We start from the raw sequence: 23167 nt of genomic DNA on the forward strand, positions 1-23167 counted from the left end.
AAGCCAAGCAAGCAGGAAACTGCAAATCTTTTGAAGTTGAGTGGCATTTCTGTTGCTATTACAGAATTCACGGTAGCAACATACTACCCGTAACTATCGTATCCTGAATTAAATTGCCGTGTAGTTTTTTACTGTTAGCCTAACACCGAACCGATTTGCATATCTTTTAACAAAACTTATTTTTTAGACCAAGTTCCGTCACAATGGAAGGTGATTTTATTGAAATTGGAATAGATAGCGTATTTAGTGCATGAAATATATGAAATTGGCGGGAAATATATATGGGAGGTGTAATCAAACCTCAATGTCAATAATTTGGAAAATGAATTTTAATACCACACATTTTGAATTTCATTGGAATCGGACAAACATATCGTGTTTGGTGCATAAAATACATGAAATCGGTATATATATATATATATATATATATATATATATATATATATATATATATATATATATATATATATATATATATATATATATATATATATATATATATATATATATATATATATATATATATATCCATATATATCCAAATCCATGTATATTCAAATCCATGTATATTCAAATCTGAACCGATTTTAATATAATTTTACAAATTTATTTTTGTATGATATTCCGTCACTCATTACAAATTTCATTGGAATCGGGCAAACATATCGTGTTTGTTGCATCAGATATGTGAAATCGGCCAAATCTGAAACGATTTGAATATAATTTGACAAACTTATTTTTGTACCAAATTTATCCACTCATGCCAAATTTCATTGGAATCGGATATACTTATCGTGTTTGATGCATCAAATAAACGAAATCGGTCGAATATATATATACTGTATTTGTAATGTGCATATAAAAAGATATGTGCATATAAAATCTAAATTTTTGGGAGGTACCACCGATTCTGATGCCAAAATCGCAAAATTTTGTAGCCTATCTTACTTTCAGGCTATGCTTTATGCTTTAGTTATTCGATGAAATTTGTTATTTCTTACTTTCTTACAAATAATGAAATTTAAAATATATTTTCTTTGAAGGAGAATAAAGACCGCTGTAACTCTCGGGCACAGCATCCAATTTTGCAACAAACAGATTTTAAAATAAGATTGTATTTCTTAGACCATGTACCAGAAATAGTTAATATGCTCCCGAAAATTTTTATACCCTCCACCATAGTATGGAGTTTGTCATTCCGTTTGTAACACATCGAAATATACATTTTAGACTCCACAAAGTATATATATTCTTGACCAGCATAAAATTCTATGTCGATTTAGCGATGTCCGTCCGTCTGTGAAATCACTCTAGCTTCCGAACGAATTGAAGTAGATTGATAAAATTTTACTCAAATGCATATTATGTCTGCAGAACTTTTGGCCATGTAGGTCCACGTCTTCGTATAGCCCCCATATAACGGTACCTCCCGATATTCGGTATATTGATGATTTTATCCACATTATTACCGATTTTTTTAAGTTTCGCATTTGAATATTGTAATGGCTTATGACAAAAGTTACCTATGCAGGTCCATATCGTGCTCTACACACCGACACCGACCTTAATAATGCGTTTTACGATTATTCGTCATTAATTAGACGATTAATCAAAGAAATTAAAAATCTAATAGTGTGTTTAAGAATAATATGTTCGGTGTAAATATGGTTTTTATATAATCTGCATACTTTGACAGAGTGTAAAAATAACCAGTAAAGAAAGTCCTAAATTCGGGCGAGGCCGACTTTTTGATACCCTACACCACTTTGCTAATTTAGTAGAGCTCCACATAGCAATTAAAAGTTTTTATGGGAAAATTCAATCATACACGCTATGATTATAATTATAATTTAAAGTTCAAAGGACTAAATATGCCGAAATTCGGACTTGTATTGCCCATTTGGTGCTAAATTAATTTAAAATCGGATAAAGATATATATAACCATATATATGGGAGCTATAGCTATATCTGAACCGATTTCGATCATATGTGTCATACTTATTTTCAGGCCTAATTTGATATATTTCCCTGAATATCGTTGTTACGGAGTGCATATTACGGCTGTGGGTAAAAACTACAACAAATCGGATGAACAATATATATAGGAGCTATAGCTATATCTGAACCGATCTTCATCAAATTTGACATACTAGCTTCTAGACTCAATTCGGTCGTAAGTACCAAATTTCATCCCATTTGGGCAAATATTAGACGTTTGGTGCACAATAAAATGTAAATCGGACGAAGTTATATATGGGAGCTATATCCAAATCTGAACCGATCTCGATAAAATTTAGCAAAGGTATTTCTGAGCTGTATTTGATATATTCCCTCAAATATTGTTGTTACAGAGTGCATATTACGGCTGCGGAGGACAAAAATAACTTATCGGATGAACAATATATATGGGAGCTATAGCTATATCTGAACCGATTTCGATCAAATTTGGCATACTTATTTTTAGGCCTAATCTGGTTGTATGTGCAAAATTCTATACTATTCGGACTGATATTACACGTTTGGTGCCCAATAAAAGGCAAATCGGACGAAGATATATATGGGAGCTATATCTAAATTTTGACCGATTATCTCCAATTTCAATAGGGTTCGTCCTTGGGCCAAACAAATGATATATGCAAAATTTCATCTCAATCGGATAATAAATGCGACCTACATTTTGTTCACAAGAATACATGGACAGACGGACGGACGGACAGACGGACTGACATGCATAAATCAACTCAGAAAGTGATTCTATGGAGATCCTCAAAAGTAACTATGGGTCTATCTCTCTTCCTTCTTCATGTTACAAACAAATGCACAATGACATAATACCCTTACCACTATGTGGTGTAGGGTATAAAAATCCTTGATGGCTCCTATGTTTTGAACTATGGCAACCCCATGTCGATTTGAGTTAAAAAGGAGCTTAATTGTAAGTAATTTCAATGGTGGTTGTTCGTTGACAGGGGAATGTCTGCATAGTTGGGGATGGGGGTGAACATATGGAACTTAACACATTGGTTTGTGTGTATACATATATACGTGTCGTCTCAAGTACTGAGACTCTGAGAGACACCACTGATTACAAATATACAATATCACTGTTCTAAATTGTGACACAGGGAGTATAACAGTATGTGCGCTCTTTGATTATGAGTTTAATTCAATTGAATTCAGTTTCACACTGACATTTGGTCCAAACACTACTCACTACTCTGTCGTTGACCGGTGGCGTTATTTTATTTCTAATATTATTATTTATTTACTAATTTTCCGGCATTGTTGTTATTAGAATTGTTGTTGATATTGTCATGCGGAAATAGAGGTCGAACGACAACGACGGTGATGATGAGAGCCCAATGGAAACAAAAGTTGAATAGCAAACTCGATAGGCAACACGCGATTTGTGCGCTCTAATGCAGTCGCTAACAAAATCCAACAAAAAATATGTAATGTGCCCTCCAATATTTTACGAAAGGTAAAAAAATGGAATAAAACAAATCCATTGCAACGTCGATGTGAAAAAAGTCGCTAGACGACAGCTAATCAATATGTGATTTTCAGAAGTGAAAAAGTGTTAGAATGGTTTTCGCGAAAAATACATCGATTTATAATTTAATGTTAATTAACTACAGACTGAGAGGAATGGGAAGAAATTAAATCTTCGTTTCTTCGAAAATTCGCACAAATCTTTTTTCTATCAATTTTATCTACGTTGTAACAAACATAAATATATATACAAATATTTTTAAACCAAAAAAAAAAAAAATAAAATATAAACATCAAACACAAAATTAAAAACGCGTCAGATTTGGAGTTATATAAAGAAGAAAAGATAAGAACCAGAAACGAGAACAAAAGGAGCAGAGGACAAAAAAAATCCGGAAGCACGTATCATCACATCATCTTAGGAAAATAAATATACATACTTTTATACATACATCCTAAATTAACGTAAGTTCTGACGAGACAAAGGAAAAGTATTGCATTTTTTATCCTTTTATTAAATCCTCCTTCGCATACAGTTTACCATGTACATTTTTACAAAATTTGTGTGGTTTTCAAACGTCAAGAAATGTGACGTTACACAAAAGTGTAGGTATTTTTTTTTTTAATTACTATTAAAAAGTATGGAAGTCATGAACCACATGAAGCAAACTAAACACTCTCTCCCGCCAACATGTTCCCCAAGATTAAATATTCCGTTTTAATAAACATTCACATTAATGTGGCAGACTGTTTGTATATACAACGCTTCATATATATTTCATTTGTCACGAAAAGTTAGTTTATTTTCTTTTCGCTTTCCTTCTTTATTGGAAAAAGTTCCTTTTAAATATTTGGATATGCAGACAATTGTGTAGAATTCGCAAAGGTACCTATGCCTTTTAAAAATGTCAATTATTTATTCGCGCACAGAAGTTTGCAAAAAAGAAGCGTGTTCTTTGTGGCAGTGAAAGAAGATGAAATAGCTAAATGTTACTTTTTGTTTTGCCATTTTTGTAAAAACTCTTCTTCACTTAAAATTTAGAAATATTTAAAACTGTTGTATTCGGAAATTCATTACCAATACAGTATGGCAAGTAGACTCCATTCGGATAAAAAATAGTTTAAACATCATATGGTGCTTATTCTAAAAATGTAGCTTGGGTAATTGCGCACTGTTTTTGTAACAATATTTTTTCCATCGGAAAACAACGATAGGAAAATAATTGTTTTACGACATCAACATTCGGTTAGAGCATATAACAAGATATTCTTCAAAGGTTTCTTGACATTTTTATACCCTATGGAGGGTATATTAAGTTTGTCATTCCGTTTGTAACACCTCGAAATATACATTTTAGACCCCACAAAGCATATATATTCTTGATCAGCATAAAATTCTATGTCGATTTATCAATGTCCGTCCGTCTGTCTGTCTATCTGTCTGTGGAAATCACTCTAGCTTCCGAACGAATTGAAGCAAGTTGATAAAAATTTACTCAAATGTGTATTACGTCTGCAGGACTATTGGTATTGAAAATGGGCTATGTAGGTCCACGTCTTCGAATAGCCCCCATATAACTGTACCCTCTGATATTCGATATTTTAATACTATTTGATACTACAGCCTAAGACAGAAAATGAGCCATGCGGGTCCACGTCTTCGTATAACCCGCAAATAACGGTACCCCGATATTTGGTATTTGGATGATTTTAGCGACATTATTTACCTGAATTGTTTCAAATTTTGTATTTGAAGTTCGTAATGGATACTACAGATTATGCCAGAAAATTGTCTGTGCAGGTCCACGTATTGTACCTCCCTATATTCGGTATTTTATTTATTTTAGCTACATTGTAAACAGATTTTTTAAGTTAAGCATTTGAATATTATAGTAGCTTATGACAAAAGTTGCCTATGCAGGTCCACGTCGTCGTATAGATTTTAACTTTTTTTTGTACCAAATGATGGAGGGTATTCAATGTTCGGCCCGGCCTAACTTACAACTTTTGTAGTTGTTCAAATTTATTTTGAATATTAATAACAGTAATTTTCTATGGGACTTATATAAAAATGTGGACTGGTTTTAAAAAAGTTACAACCAGGACTGCAAACCACTTGTCCATTTGGGCTGGCTCGATTCAATGGTTCGCACAAACTTTTGAACCGTTGTTCAGTTTTAGAAATTGGGGTTGGAATCTGGGTTTTGGTTCGGTTTAGTGTTAAGTGTAAATACATACAAGCTCCTTGATAAAAATAATTTAATGAATTTTTATAAAGGAGCTTGTGTGCTGTGGATAGCCTCCAAGCACTTTTCAACATATTTAAATTAAAAATATATCTAATTATATGATTTTAACTGTACCTTATAAGGAACTAATAAAAATAATGAAGCGTTGTTTATGTTTTGACACAAATTCATAATTTTGGAGGCACAACATGCTGAACCAAACCATTTTTATACCCTATACCACATAGTGGTAATGGTATTGGGTCTTTGTGCATTTGTTTAAAACATGGAGAAGGAAGCGAGATAGACTCAAAGTTACTTTTGAGAATCTTCAAAGAATCACTTTCTGAGTCGATGTATGCATGTCAGTACGTCCGTCCATGTATTCCTGTGAACAAAATGCGGGTCGCATTTATTATCTGATTGAGATAAAATTTTGCAAACGATATTTGTTTGGCCCAAGGACGAACCCTATTGAAATCGGTGATAATCGGACCAGATTTAAATATTGCTCCCATATATCTTCAACCGATTTCGGGATGATTATGCACCAAATGACCTGGCACATCCAAATCCGAATTCAGTCTAGAAGCGATTAGATTAAGTTTGGTAAAAATTGGTTCAGATATAGCTATACCACATAGCTCTCATATATATGTTTCATTCGATTTTGTGGTTAAGTCAATCACATGAAATACCTCTGCCAAATTTTATCAAGATCGGTTCAGATTTGGATATAGTTTCTACGTACATCTTCAACCGATTTCGGGTTAATTGTGCTTCAAATGGCCAATATCGGTCCAAAAGTCCTGAATTTTGGTCAATCCAACCGAATTCAGACTAGAACCAAGTACATCGCATTCGGAGAAAATATGTTATATATATTTTTTAATATAATCCTTCTCGAAATAATATCATGCACTTTATAGTAATTTTATTTGGTATACAAGATTCAGAATTGGATATGCCTCCCATATATTCATTTCTTCTGGAACCAAATTGTTACTGCTTTAAAGCCAAAGGTTGATAGGAGGTAACCTAAACCTACATATACAATATTCTGCCACCGGAGCAAATACCCATTTTTACACAAATCCGTGGATAATGTGGGCTCAACAGACAGACAGACGGACATCGTTAAATCGACATAGAATTTCATGCTGATCAGGAATTTATATATACTTTATGGGATATGGAATGACAAATTTAATGTACCCCCTTTAAAATGTGGATGGTATAAAATTAGTAAAGGAAAGACATTGCCTGACATCACTCTGTACTACAGGTACATAAATGAACCCTTTCTCCAAATGACAAAAAAAAATTATTAAATGTACCAGATTATAAAACATATAATTTATAGGAAAGAAAGTGCAGTAAAGTTTTCATGTATTGTAATGTCTCTATTAAACTTAAGCCTTAAGGTCCCATAATAGACAAAACCTTGCACATCGCAGTAATGCAAATAAAGATAAAGTATGTGACAGCAAAGTTACTGAAACTTTGAAACTGGTTTTACAGCAAGTACAATTATTAAAAATGTTAACGGTAGTTATTAGAGTATCTGATCGATTAATCGGAGCTTTTTTTTCGATTAAGAAAAATTAGTAAATTTGGAATAATGAATAATCGATAAATTTAAACCGATTAATCGAACTATGATTCTAATTCTTTAAACAAATGTAATACCGAGGCTGATTTTGATTTTATTTAAGAACCAATACCATCTGCTAAAGTCACAACTGGGTCTATAACAAAATATTTAAAAAATTGAATTGAAAAAATTGAAAATGGTATTTTAAAGATCTGACTAGAAACATTTTATATAAAAATTAATTATTTATTATAATTATTTTTATTAAACGTTGTTGAACTCATTTGAACTATTATTTTATGTTTGTTTTTAACGTAATTTAAATGTTTTTTTTTTTGTAAATAAATTTTCACTCCAATATTAAACTTATTTTTTTCACGTAAGGTACACAGAAACTATTCGAACAATTTAAGACTCTTAATCGAACAAGTTCAAAATCCCAAAATCGATTATTTTTTAATCGAACCTAGACCCGATTAATTAGATACTCTAGTAGTTATGTTTACACACCTGAACCTATATTCATACAAAAACAACTATATGCAAATTTTCCACTAAATTGTGGACTCAGTTCTCTTCTCAAAAACATTGAAAAATATTGAGGACTACGAATTTTACTCCCTATGCTTTATTCATGTAAAGTATATTATTTTTGCAAAGTATATTTTCGAACTCAGATAGAGTTAAAAAACTACGATTTGTAATGTTAGGACAAAATTGACTACTACTTTCGCATGTAATAGTGGACACCAGCCAGACGAATGGAAGAACATTGCTAGATCGACTTCACATGTTCTTAAACGGATTTCGTCTTAAACTGTTACTTCCATGAGGCACATTTTGGGACCAAATCAAAATATGTAGCCATATGGGTGAAGGTATTAAAAACTAAAACTACGTCTTTCTACAATTTGAAAGAAAAAATTATCCTACGCGACTACATTTATAACTGTGCTAAAAATGTCAAAGTAACCTCACGTATGTCGTGTACTGGTCATGCTCTTTGGCAATAATAATTTCTCTCATTCTCGGTCTCTTATATTTTTTTCGTCCTAGCTATTTGTGTCATGCGCAATAACAAAAAGCATAGCATGCAAAGGTATTTGCAAAGATGTATGAACGTGAGTTTGTATGTTACGAATTTTTGTTTATTTTAGCCGGCAAACACTTGCGATTTTCTTATATTTCCCCATTGCCACTTCTCCACTATTGTTTATTTCTCAAAGTATTGCAAGCAGATAGAAGGATTATATACTTTATGGCTGACAACGAAGGCATGCATGAAAAACAATAGTTTCTTAAGTCATGAGAAATAAGAATATATTCGGTTTTTAATGATTTTCGCTAATTTTTTCACGGATTTCTAGCTCCGATAGATAGATACTTAAATATAAAAAATGTTCCATCTCGAAGGTAATCTTTTTCTCCGCGCGGAAAAATTCCGTGAGAATATTCTTGAATATCCTAATTGAATACAGATTTGTAAGCATCAACGCTTCTGTTTCTTCAGCTTATATCCATCAATTTATGTTGTGCCTTCAAAGTTGTAGATTCATTTCATTTTTATTTCCAAATTCAGTTTTTACACAAATTTCTTAGGTCTAATTACATGCTTATTTCTAACGTAGTTTATTATTTTTCTAGAATTATTACATTTATATAATAAATTTGAACGTTATGGAAGGCCAGCCCGTTTCCATTTTTTAATTAAATATTTAAAGTCAATTTTTAATTGTATCTTGTGAAAATGGAAAAAACACAAGTTGTTACTTATGAGTTTACTTATGAGTTACTTATAACTTCTATATAATAACAAAACAAAAATATAAAAAATAACTATTTACATATTTACATTATTTTATTTTTGATAGACAATTTTTATTAATATGTATTGATCTGTTCTATAAACCAGATCGTTTAGGTTATATGACTTGAAACGTCTATGGTAAAATATTAGTTTTCCTGCTGAGTCATGAAGACCCCCACTATCTGCAAGATGTAACAGACTCATTATTGACGAATATTGTTTGTTTTCTTTAATTCTACTATATTCATCTCTGGATAAATTTAGATTTTTTATCATATTATTAGTATGTGTAGTGCCTTTTTTGAGGCAGTCGATGGCTGTGCGTATTGCCAATCTGTCAAATCTTTCAATTCTACTTAAGTTGTAAATCTTTTTCAAGGAAGGACCTTGTTCTGTTGAAGGCCGAGGCAATGTGATAGAATTTTCCTTTCGAAAATTCTAATTATCTCCATTTGGTGAGATGAAATAAATACCCATACTGTGAATACAAATGCCGTAGCTGGTCTAATTATTTGTTTGTAAATTAGCTTTTTTACTTTTTATTAAGTCCTCTTGTTTTATTTAATAGCCATTGATAATTATGATAAGCTACCCCACCCTTTTTTAAAGACATCATGCCTAATATACCTCATATTTTGCTCAAATTTTACACCTAAATATTTGAGTGTTTTAGTATTTGAGAGTATTTCAATTCCAATAGATATGTTTAGAAAATAATTCCTCGCATTTTTATATAGGGTTGCCCCCTTTCCTTTAAATATAATTGCTCCACTTTAATTAGCGTTGTCAGTCCCCATCTGTCAAAATAAGTTTTAAGAGTAGCAAGATATTAGCATAGCATTGTATTAGCTTGTCTTGCTCTCGAATGTGTAGCCGCCACAAATATATCATCAGCATATATTATTAGTAATAAATGATTAGGTGGTTGGGGTATATTCGGTAGGAACAGATTGTATGATATAGGGCCTAAAACGGATCCTTGGGGAACTCCAGCTTTTACCCCATAGGTTTCAGATTTACCTTCATCAAAATAGACATAGAATTTCCTCCCATGTAAGTGCTATGCTATCATGCTATGTATTACTCAAATTAGGGAGTTGTTAAAACCATATGTAGTTTCCATTTTGTCAACGATTCCTTCTTGGGAAACTGTATCGAATGCTTTATTGAAATTTAAGCTAACAGCTATGGTGTCACTTCTTTTTCTAAACATGTCATTACCGGGTTTTATATTTTCAAGTTTTTGTATTAAATACTCTCGTTCAAACAATGATATTCTTTGTTCTATTACTTTGTTCATATTGCGTATGATTGCTTTCAAAGTTACTACCATTTGCGGATCATTAGTTCTTCTTCTTGTAGTTTTTTTTTTTTTTTTTGAGATATGAGATGTAGAATATCATCTGGAAGCTTTTTCATTGTATTTCTAGAAGGTATAATTTTGCTCATGGCAGATTCCATTGCTATATGGAGAGCTGTGGTCAGCCCTTCAATAGCCGAATCTACTTCATGAGGTGTAATATTTCTATCTTCTGGAACATTATGCTGTTGTAATCCGCTTATTAGTGTATTATTTAGTACATTTATATTTAGGCTTTTATAATTAAATATTTCCATTAGCTATAGAGTACTTGAGTTGTCATAAAAATATCATTAAAGATTGTGTTGTTATGCAGCATCTTGATGGGCCAATTGTTGGTCTTATTGATATGTTAGGACTATTGTCAAGGCATGCCTTTAATGTCCTACCACTTGAATTTATAGAGTCACCTCCCCTTTCTGGGTGTTGGCATTTAAATCACCACCCATTATTGCTTTATTAGCACCAAATATCCCACTAATTGGCTCAAGGTCAAATATATTTAGTGTAATGTGAGGTTTCTGATATAGAGACATTACAATAATGTTTATTCCACCCAGGTCCCTAATTCTAATAACTGATCCTTCTAAATTCATAAAGTTAATTGAAAGTCTCTCATTTTTATATTGTTTTATGAGACAAATAGCGGTACCCCCCTCTTATCCTATTTAATCTATCTTGTCTGTGAATTGTATAAACTCTAAGCTCAAACTTGTGTTTTGCCGAGAGACCAGTTTTGGCCAGCATTAATATGTTCGGCTTATTTTATTCAATAAATATTTGTATGTAGTGCCTATGGCAGAAGAATACAGGTAGATGCATCAACGCTTGGGAGCATTGATATGTCAAAAAAATGTAAATGTTTTTTCAAATATAAGTAGATTTTTATATGTTTTCTTATACTACGTCATTCGGAGGCTAATATAATTCGCGTTTTTTTAAATTTTTTATAAATTTTAATAATTTTTCATTCAACATTTTCAATTCTAAGATTAGTTTGACAGTTCATTGTCCCAGCAGCTGTGTCGACGCGTCTACCTATATTCTTCTACCATGGTAGTTTTTTCAAATATAAGTAGATTTTTATATGTTTTCTTATACTACGTCATTCGGAGGCTAATATAATTCGCGTTTTTTTTTAAATTTTTTATAAATTTAAATAATTTTTCATTCAATATTTTCAATTCTAAGATTAGTTTGACAGTTCATTGTCCCAGCAGCTGTGTCGACGCGTCTACCTATATTCTTCTACCATGGTAGTGCCTTTTAACTTTAGACACTACACTATTTACATTTACAAATATAATTTTTAAATTAGTCATCTAATTTGAGACTAGCAAATAGCTGATAGAAGGAGCGTGTCCTCTCAGCATCTGTTTTTAATTGTCTATATGTTTCTACATGTTCTCCTATTTTCTTTAAATATGCAAAGAAATCTTTACCTAGCAAGCGTTTAGAGTCCGTGTCAAACATTTGCATAAAGTCTGCCGCTCGAGTTTTTGGAGGTGGTATCTCATTTGGGGTTTTAAGATTAGTTTTTAATACACTCGCATTTGGTTGACTGTATTTTTGCGTAATTTCCTAGTTTCTTTTTATTTTCCCAAAGCTGTATTTTATTTCATTTATTTTATTTTAAGATTCGTTTTTAATACACTCGCATTTGAGTCCACTATTTCGTGCTGTTAATGTTCTAAGGTTGACTGTATTTTTGCATAATTTCCTAGTTTCTTTTAATTTTCCCAAAGCTGTATTTTATACGGGAAAACTTTGGCACTGGCGACATGGCCAGGAGATTTCAGTTTACACAGTATACAGTTATGCCAATTGTTTTTATAATTTTAACCGTTTTTGGGTCGCAAGCTTGTAAAGTGTCAGTCGACTTAATTTATAGTACGCCTTATTATAGCCTATTCAGGTGGACTCTGTAATAATACTTCCAAAGTAGGGAGGCGTGGGAGGATATTGATCTCTATCAATACTGAAAAATAAAGACATTCTTTACATCAAGGTTATGAAATATCAACTTACTGGCACTTCGGGTTGTAATAAAGGTTGGGACCTTTAAAAAGTGATTGTTTGTAGAGTGAGTTTATATCCATTTGCCAAATTACATCGTATCTAATTAACAACTGTGGCCGAACTCTTTTAAATATTAAAAATCAGGTTGTTATGCTCGTGGAACATGACTCGCCAAATCACAAAAAACCGTTTTAGCCCAGAAAGTAATTCAAATTGTGTTACATCGTTATCAATATCTTCTGCAAATAAAACTCTTTAATTCTTTTTACCATTACCGGCAAATATCGGTAACTTTAAACCCCAAAGTTTGAGTTAAAAGTTAACAACATTCGTTCTGTTCTAGTACCTGCAACAATCTACTCGTTTTGCAGTTTTTTTTCGATATTATAAAGGAAAATCGGTTATCGCAGTTAAATCTTTTACATTCTTGCAGTTGCAGAACAGAACAATTGATTATGGAATCGCACTACAGTAGTGGTAATCATTCAAAACGATTATCGTACTCCTCTCACGAAGACACAAACTTTTAAAGTTTTTCCAATCGTTTTGTACTTAAAAAAAAAACAAAACCACAAACATTCAAATGCCAGAAGTACACAAACAAAACGATTGCAATAATGTACTTCGCCTTGATTTGCCGAGCTGTATCGTTTGCGGATGTTTGCTGTGCGAAATGATGACTTGTACATTAAGAGTAATTATTATGATGGCGAAATAAATAAATAAAAAGTAATACACTTATTTTAATATTACTTTGTACATTATTTGTAATAAGATAAAATACGGGAAAACATTTGCAAACGTTTACAATGAATATTGTACTGCTTCGGTTCCAACGTTGCACCATCCAGCAGAGTACATTTCACTTTTGTTTTTGTTTCCACTCATCTACACAAACAGTACAAAAAAAAAAGAAACAAGTCGAGAAAGTTCAGAACGAAACGATTGCAAACGCTTGATAAAGTTTATTTTCGTAGGCTGATTACAATGTGGAGTTACCGTTATATATTGGTTATACCTAAAGTGGCCAGAGTCAAATTCACTGTAATCCAGCGATGATCAGAATTACACATTTTTAAACACACAAAAATTGACGTTTTTCAGAAGTAACAGATGTTGTTGGTCGGCCCTGTTGTGAAGTAGTGAATGTTCTGTGAGGTTGCGACGGAAATACGAATTTAATCTGGATGGTGGCTTAAATATATGGATGGATATGGAGAACAGTTAAAGAGACTTTTCCTCCAACAATAACACAAAATGGAAAATTAGAGTCCAACCACTGGAAAATTGGTGTAAAAATGTTTAGGAACACCGAATATTGGGAATATTAGGACTAACTTGATAGATGGTCTTTGATAAATATATTTTGCAAAAGATAAGAGCCCTGATTATCAGTGTAAAGATTAGTTTTGTTCCAGAACAATATAGAACTAGATTTACATTTTTTCTGCAAACCCGTTTTCGTACATGAAACCCTGTTTCCTGGCGTTTTCTTTTATTACTTTTTACCAGGTGATTCGCTGAAATGTTCCCGCAGAGCGATTGTTTTATTTCCCTCTTTTACTAATTTGGCCATGAAAAAGTAAGGACAAAAGCGATTTACTACCAGTATCAATAAATACTGAAATTCAATATATACTAAGAATAGTTAAGTAATAAATTTCTGAAAGTTTATACCTCAATGTAATGTTTAATATGTTAACCACTCAAATCAACTCGATATCTCAGTTCAATATCTAAATACAAATATTAAAATTTGTCTTTCGCATACAACAACAAAATTAATTATAGATTTGGAAACATTTAATTGGTATTAATGACCTTATTGCGAATTGGCAATTCAGGTGATAATTTAATGCTTAAAATACCTATTATATTGTTATTCAATTAAAAGTGAAAACATGTTGCATTTATTAATTGAGCTTTAAAATGTGAGTTCAAGTTTTTGTGAATAGTTTAATAAGTTCAGTTTATTAAGAAATAAACAATAATACCCATATCCATCACATTTGTTTAAAAAATACATATATGTATATATATATATATATATATATATATATATATATATATATATATATATATATATATAATATATATATATAGGGTGCGATAAAAAAAACTGCAACGAGGTCAAATGCCACAATTTTTAATTTTATTGAATGTAAGCAAAAATGTCGGAAATAGCATCAAATTTTAGAATAAGTTTAGATTTGTTCGAATTGGTCACCTTTGGCACAAATTATGGCCTTTTAGTCCCAACCTTGCTTTCCAAAATACTTCAGACATAATAGTCCAACGGATTGCTATCCGGAGATTTTGGTGACCATTGTGCGCTAGAAATGAAGCGAGGAACCTCATTTTGTAACCATTCTTGGGTGGCGCGTGCTGAGTGTGATGGTACTGAGTCCTGTTAAAATGTCCAAGGTCTGCGGCCAAAATGTTTGTGTGCCCAAGGCTTTAATACACCCTCCAGAATATTTTCGCGATAATATCCGGCAATTATTCTGATGCCACAGTCGATTAATACGAGCGGAGAGCGACCATCGGCTGTTATGGCGGCCCACACCATCACCATGGTCGGCGCTTAAGTTCTGGTGACCAACCGAAGGAGCACATTTTCAGCTGATCTCTTTGACGAGTAAAAGCGATCATTTTGTTTGTTTACCAACTGCTGGACAAAGAATGTTTTCTCATCGGAGAAAACCAAATTCGGCAGTTCACCACTTTCGGCCAAGCGAAGCAACCCTTTAGCTCTTTTCAGTCTATTTTCTTTCTGTTCTTGCACTTTTTGGATTTTCAATGGCTTTACCCCGAGATCATTTTTCAATATTTGCCGAATGGAATATCGCGATATGTTCAGCGATCAAGTCGCATCTTTACTTTTCGAACCATTTCTGCTGATGTTGCTGTTTTCTTCCACCCACTTCCTTGACCTCGGGCTAAGCTACCAGCATCACGGTAACGAGCGATGGTACGAGACACAAAAGATTTATTCACATTTAAATGCTGGAGTGCTCTAACGATAGCCACTTGTGGTTTTCCAGCCAATTATAATGAAACCACACTATCACGCTTGAATTTCATCACGAATAACTTTTTTTCTGGAAAATTCTCACCAAAATGCTTTTGTACGCTAGTAAACAATATAATGAGCAGTCACTGGAATAATTTTAACAACTGTCGGACGAGTTGCTTAGGAATCAGATCTATCTATCTGGTATTTTGACGATATTAGCCACATTTTCACGTAATTGGTTCTTTGCCTTATATAGAAAAATTTACATATAAGTTAAATTATTCCATAGCACCTATCCTCCCGATTTTCGGTATTTTGATGATTGAAGCCAACTTTTTTACAGAATTGTTTGAAATTTGGATTGCATCTTTAAATGCGATAAAATGTCAAAATTCAAAATTCCAAAAGTAAACAGTCTAAATCGGACTGGTGAAACCTTACTGAAAAGGACGCCAATTAAATGTCAAATTTACAAAATGCACATTTCTGCTCGACCAAATTCATGTAGCTAAAACAAGCAGAAATGTGCACCACTGAGCCCCATTTTTTTCTCGAGAGAGCTGCAAGTTTTGGTAGTTTTTGGAGTACGGGAACGCGTTGTAGTAGAATTAGTACAAATTAGTACTAATTTGTAGGTTCTGGAACCCAACTCATTCGATAGCTACCGAAATGATAAGCTACTGAAAAATTGCTGTTATCGATAATTGGCGTTTATTCTGTCGCTATATAGGTTGAGAATACTACTACAGATATGAAGAAATTATTTAGTTTTTTACCCTCCACCATACATAGTATGGAGGGTATATTAAGTTCGTCATTCCGTTCGTAACTCATCGAAATAATCGCTTTAGACATAACAACGTGTATATATTCTTGATCAGGGTAAAATTCTAAGACGATTTAGCCCTGTCCGTCCCTACGTCTGCTGTAATCACGCTAGATTCAAATCGAAAAATTTTGCACAGATCAGTATTTTGTGTGCAGGCAGGTCAAGTTCCAAGATGGGCTATATTTGTCCACGATATCGTATAGCTCCCATGTAACGGTAACCCCTGATATGGGGTATTTTGATGATTTTAGCCACATTTTTTAACGGAAATGTCTGAAATTCTACACAAGAAATTTCTTGTGAGCAATTTACCCCCTGAACAAGAATTGTCCATATAGGTCCACGATATCGTATAGCCCCCATATAACTGTACCCCCGATATTCGGTATTTTGATGATTTTAGCACAGGTCCACCATATCGTGCCCATATAACGGTACCCCCTGTATTGGGTATTTTGATAATTTTAGCCACATTTTCCAATGGAATTGTCCTCCCATACATGAAATTCTTTTTGAATGCTTTACCTTCTGCAAGAGAATTATTCATAGAGCATTTTAGCAACATTATTCAATGGAATTGTCTAAAAATCCAAACTAGAAGTTCTTTCCAAGCAATTTACTCCCTGGTAGAGAAATATCTATATTGGTTCAAGATATCGTATAGCCCACATAATTTTATACCTTTGCCAGATTCCAATGAAGTGCGTAGTGTATTTTAAAAGACAATATGAACTAGCACTTTGATTCCAAATAGCCTCGAGAAACGTTAAACGACAATTATCGATAGCAGAAATGTTAATTGTTTCTATTTTCACAAAACGAAATTGGCCGGTAATTTAGCAACGAAATTTAAGTCGCCTATAAGACCTACCGATATGTAGCATATGGTGTATGCCAGAACTGCAAGAATTTAAAAGTTCTATCTACGATAATCGATTTTCCCTTTATGATATGGAAACAAGTTAAAAAGTATCGGTCGGTATTAACGAGATATGTATACCCTCCGTTTATTAAAATACATTTTTACCTGCGTAATGATTATTCCAACTGTTGACTCTTTATGGGGGTAGTTTCATTTAGTATTTAACATAAGTCTGATATAAACAAATATTACAACGTGCCAGATTTAAGGCATATCGACTACTTCCTTCAATTTATATAACATACGTGATAATTTTTGAAAAATAATGAAAAATGCGTGAGGTAGCAGATATAGTGGACAGAAGTATTCCATTTCATACTGTTAAAATAATGAGTTAGTAATTCGATTTGTAGTGAGTTTTCTATGATTGCAGACAAAAAAACATGGCACAATTACAGAAGGTAGAACAGAGCTACCTACTACATACACATTCTACAATAAGGAGGTAGAACAGCTTCGTAAAACTACAGAAATACAGCCGTGAGGCTATGCACACTTCCTGTCAAATTTGCATGCAACAAGTTGTTTTCATTTATTCAATATTTTTCTTCATTTTTAAAATCAGGTAAACTGCGGAAAAAATTAATAAAATGCCTGGATTTTATTTCAAAAATATGATCTAAATAGCTCTATCTTTCAATTCCATGGCAAAACTAGCGAATAGATTTAATGCGCGTCTCGCAATTTACGCGCCTTCCAATCAATGATTTTAAAAATATTATCTTTTTATTTTTCAAAACAATAAATACATACAACAAATTGGCACTTAGAAACAAATTGTAATCAGCTGGTAGCTCTACCTTACCTTTTTACTGTACCATGTACATACAATACTATGCTGTCAAAACATGTGTTGTATATGTTTGTGGATATTGTTTTGAATAAAAAACAAGTAAGCAAAGGCTATAGTCGTGTGGGGCCGACTATGTTATACCCTACAACACTACAATATGTTAGAAGCCCCCACTATGTCCAAATCCATATTGGAGGATTTCGCTTTTAAAATTAGGATTTTGACTAGGGACATTTGCCCAATATTTATACACTCCGTCGGGTTGTTAGTTGTTGTGGTCCATTTTACAGCTAAATATAATCCAATGGTCATCCGAAACTCTAGAATTCTTTCTTCACAAGCGTGTCGATTGGCTTCAATTGTGTGATCGAAAAAAACATTTCTGTTTTTGGTTAATTTGAACCCCTAAATATTTTGCAATCATCTCCAAAAGCAAGAAGCCCCTCCGTAACTCCAAATTTAGATTCATCTATGTGATTTGCTTGTCTATGATATTTGGCTATATTCGTCAACGAAATCAGAATAAAAAAGCCAGAAGTTCGCCTTTTGTGTATTTCGGATATCGCCTGCTGGTATTTTTTCACACAAAATTAGCGGTCTATTCTGACCTTTAGAACGACTGCAAAATCGGGAAAATTTTTAGTTGTTGGTCTATTTCAACCCCTATTATATTGCGGATATCTTGGAAAACAATAGGCCTAGCCCTTCTGAGCCCAACCCTACCCTTGCGAAAAATCGGACGATATTTGCAATACTTATATCATATCCCCAACCTGTTTTGTAATGTGAAAAAATATTACAAGGTATTATAAGTCAAATTAAATAAATCGCATGCGATAAAAAATATGAAAAAATAAAAAAATGTCACAAAATACTACAAAATCTATATTAACATCTTTTTCTGCGATTTATTTTAGATTTTACACTTCTATGTTAAGAGGGCATTCTGAATTGACAAAATTTGTCAAAATCGGTCTAGCCATTCTTGAGATATAAGCATTCTAACTAACATCCCCCTCCTTTGTACATTGTATATATTTCGCTATATATAACCGATACATTTACTATCGGCATCTACGAAACGGTCAGAATTGACCTGTTCGTCTATTTGTGATTTCACCAGGATTAAAAATATTCGCGGTTCAATGGAAAATTTGACTTTCATTTAACACAAATGCTATGGTCTATTTCACCCACTAAATATTTCCCGATGACCATCAAAATTGGATGGCTTTTGCCCAGCCCTAAGCTGTAGCCCCGCGCTAACTTCCGCTTTGATTGGTCTATAATTGCGACGTGTAGAGAAACTGCAAAATCAGGAATTTTTTCAGTTTTTGGTCCATTTCAACCCCTAAATATTGTGCGATCATCTCCAAAATAGGGTTCTATTCTGACCCTAGCCCCACCTCCATTCTAAATTTCGTGAAGATCGGGCCATAATTGCGACCTGTAGAGTGATTACAAATTAACATGAACACACCGGCAGACGGACGGACGGACATACATAGCTAGATCGGCTCAGCTCGGCGACATAGGAGGATCCATATATACTTTCCTATGTGGGAAACCAATTTTTCGTGGTGTTACATAATTTTTGGCTCAATCAAACTTACAATAACCCCCAACACATAGTGTTGTAGGGTATAACAAAATAATTTATATGCAACAGAAATGTGTATTTTCCATGTAAATGGCCAACAAAATGTATTCTTTTGTGATGTCCCTCTGTTTTGGATTCGATTTTGTGGAGAAAACCCAATATTTCATTCATGTTTGAGAACTCCAAATACCAAATTTCAAATGATTCCATAAAAATGATACCAAACAATTAAAAAAAGATGTAAGTTCGGCCGAGCCGAACTTTGAATACCCTACACCATAAATGTACTGCTAAAATCTAAAAAATACCAAATATAGCTGTTATATTAGGGTCTATACAACGGCATGGACCTGCATAGGTAACTTTTGTCAAAAGCCATTACAATATTCAAATGCGAAACTTAAAAAAAATTGGTGAATAAAGTAGCTATACGAAGACATGGACCTGCACAGACAATGTTCTGTCAAAGGCTGTGGTATCCATTTCGAACTTCAAATACCAAATTTGAAACAATTCCTGTGACTAATGTCGCTAAAAACGTCAAAATACCGAATATCGGGTGGTACCCTTATATGGGGGCTATACGAAGACGTGGACCTGCACAGACAAGTTTCTGTCTTAGGCTGTAGCATCCAATTCGAACATAAAATACCAAATTTGAAACAATTCAAGTGAATAATGGCGCTAAAATCATCAAAATACCGAATATCGGGAAGTTCACTTATATGGGGGATATACCAAAACCCATTTTCAATACCAAAAGTCCTGCGAACATAATATATATCTGAGTAAAATTTTATCAATCTACTACATTTCGTTTGGAAGTCAGAGTGATTTCCACAGACGGACAGATGGATGGACATCTCTAATCCGACATAGAATTTTATGCTGATCAAGAATAAATATACTTTGTGGGGTCTAAAATGTATATTTCAATGTATTACGAACGGAATGACAAACTTTATATACCCTCCGTACTATGATGGAGGGTATAAAAGCATCCAAATACTGAATATTGTGGGGTATCGTTTTATGAGGACTATACGAAAACGTGGACCTCCATAGTCATGCATCAAGATCAGGTAGGGTACCTTCATATGCGACCAACACCACAATTTATGTCTACATGGGCAGTTATTTGCAAGGACTGCCGATTTACTGCGAATCACTTGAAATATGTAACTAAGACCAACAAAGAATCCTAATTCGAGTTGTACCGTTATATAGGGGCTATTATTGAACGTGGACCTATATGTCCCATATGAAAATTCTGTAGAACGAACATGGATTAATCGACTTGGAGTCTAAAATGCTTAATTCGAGTATTGTAAGAGGGTATAAACATTTTCTATTGCACACCTAAATGAATGTATACTGCCATTTTTTGGATTTTATGGTATAATGAGTGAACTATATGAACACCTTTGTAATGCACCTCTTAATGACCTAAAATAACCATGTAATGCATGAATCTTTGTTACCACGGTTTTGATATTCACTTGGAATTGAGATTACACACTTACAACAAACATCCTTTTAAGATATCACCCAGATCAGGGGACCTATTCTCCAATTTTTTAACAACTTGATTCATTGTTTATTTTTCAGAAACTTTGATTTGTTCTTGTTAAAGAATCAATCGATAAAAGTTACAGAATAGGCCTGCAGGTTTATATTACTGGGACCCTAAACGATTATTTCCATATGTCCCAAATGGGCTATGATTCGCCGTTTCAACTGTCGTTAATATTCCTTATGTTTTAGGGCAATGAACTACGTCCCAAAGTGTGCTCACCGCTCAGCACTGTTTTTTGTAGTTCATGTTTTATTTGTTAGATTTCTTTTAACTCAATTACCATTCGTTGACATTTAGTAAATGAAGATAGGCGGTTATTCATTTAAAAAAATCGTACGATGCGGCAAAAATAACTACAGTCAAACTATACGATCTTTTAAGGCAAAGTTCAAGAACAGAAAAAAAAAAAACTGTAAATAATAATTCAGTTATGTGATACGTTCGAATCTAATATGCAAATGAAAATGATATGAGAATTGTTTTGGCAAATAAGTGCATTGTAAATATTAGAATTGTAAATGACTACCTTTGTGGTTGACAGGCAGCAACGTTTAGTTGTCGACAACGAATGAATCACTAAATAAATAATCGTACTAATGTGGTCTATGCGAATTTTGTTATGCAGACCAACTGTGTGTGGTTGTGTTCAGCTTATGTGGGAAGATTTTACATTAAATGTCCGTCTACTGTGTGCATGAGGTATTTTGCAAGAAATTAATATACTTACACCTTGGGATTGAAAAACTCTAAAATCCCCCAGTGAACATAAAATCAGAAAAAAAAAAGAAAACACGGCATATTGTGAATCGCAATCCCTAGGCCATCACTACCAATGCAATTCGGTATCAGCGATAAAGATTTTCAATTTCACACGTACACGATTGGATTTTGTCTACCCCATATTTAGGGCTAACACCAAAACAATCAACAACAGGTGAAATTCAGTGTTGTTTGGGCTGACAACCGATAAACAATCGTCACCACATTGAACGAAATTTTGACCATAGAGCGTAAGTCCAAACAAGTGAAATAAAAAATAAATAAAATTAAAACGATTAAGAAAATTAATTTGATATGCAATAAATTAAGCTACTTAAAAATCGACCAATTGCTATTGTGTCATATACACGAGTGCAACTGAGATTAAAATGTGTAAATCTAATGAGGAACTAGCATTGAAATCGAAAGTGATATATTTGCATAATATCCTGTGAAGACATTTGACATTGGTGGATAAATTATTTAACAAGGAGAAAAGTGTTTTAATCAAAATCTATACACGATGATGAACCAAAATAATGAACAAGTAAAACTGTGTAAATATGTAAAACTGCACCTTAAGGAACACCTAAACTATATCAAATTCGGTTAATGAATGTGACACATACTTCCACGTTCCTAAGAAAACTTGTTATCGTCTTAGAAGTCAGCGGCTTAACTTTGCACTTTTACGACTGTCCATATATTTTTTGAAAACAAAGTACAGGTCGCATTTATTGCACGATCGACAGAAACAGGTAATGTATTTCACCCAAGGACGGAAATTGCAATCGGATCATATTTGGATATAGCTACTGTATATATGTTCGTCCGATTTGTCTTTTATTGTGCGCCAATGTGCAATATTACTCTAAATATGATGAAATTTAGCACATACGACCAAATTGAGCCTAGAAGCAAATATGTCAAATACAGGGTGAGATAAAAAAATGCAACAAAGTCAAACGCCATAATTTTTAATTTTTATTTTTAATTTTATTGAATGAAAGCAAGAAATATCGGATATAGCATCAAATTTTAGAAAAACTTTAGATTTGTTCGAATTGGTCGCTTTTTGCACAAATTATGGCCTTCAAATGAAACCGTCACATGCTGCCCGAATGTTGCTTTGCGATATTTTGGCCCATTCCAGCCGAAGCGCATGCTTGAG

General features: G+C 33.2%; 1 protein-coding gene across 3 annotated transcripts in view; it reads left to right on the plus strand.

The window, feature by feature from the left end:
- The first annotated feature begins 3185 nt into the window (after positions 1-3185).
- Positions 3186-23167, plus strand: part of LOC101896987 (1-acyl-sn-glycerol-3-phosphate acyltransferase alpha) — a 54297-nt gene continuing 34315 nt past the window's right edge. Inside the window, exon 1 of one of the 3 annotated variants that reach the window (XM_020035757.1) lies at positions 3186-3482. In XM_020035757.1, the coding sequence (XP_019891316.1) occupies positions 3421-3482 (62 nt within the window). In that variant the 5' untranslated portion in view covers positions 3186-3420. The other 2 variants (XM_011293032.3, XM_005180662.4) reach the window with 2 other exon arrangements.

The sequence above is a fragment of the Musca domestica genome, unplaced genomic scaffold (genome assembly GCF_030504385.1).
Source record: "Musca domestica strain aabys unplaced genomic scaffold, Musca_domestica.polishedcontigs.V.1.1 5, whole genome shotgun sequence".
In the NCBI taxonomy this organism is placed as follows: Eukaryota; Metazoa; Arthropoda; class Insecta; order Diptera; family Muscidae; genus Musca; species Musca domestica.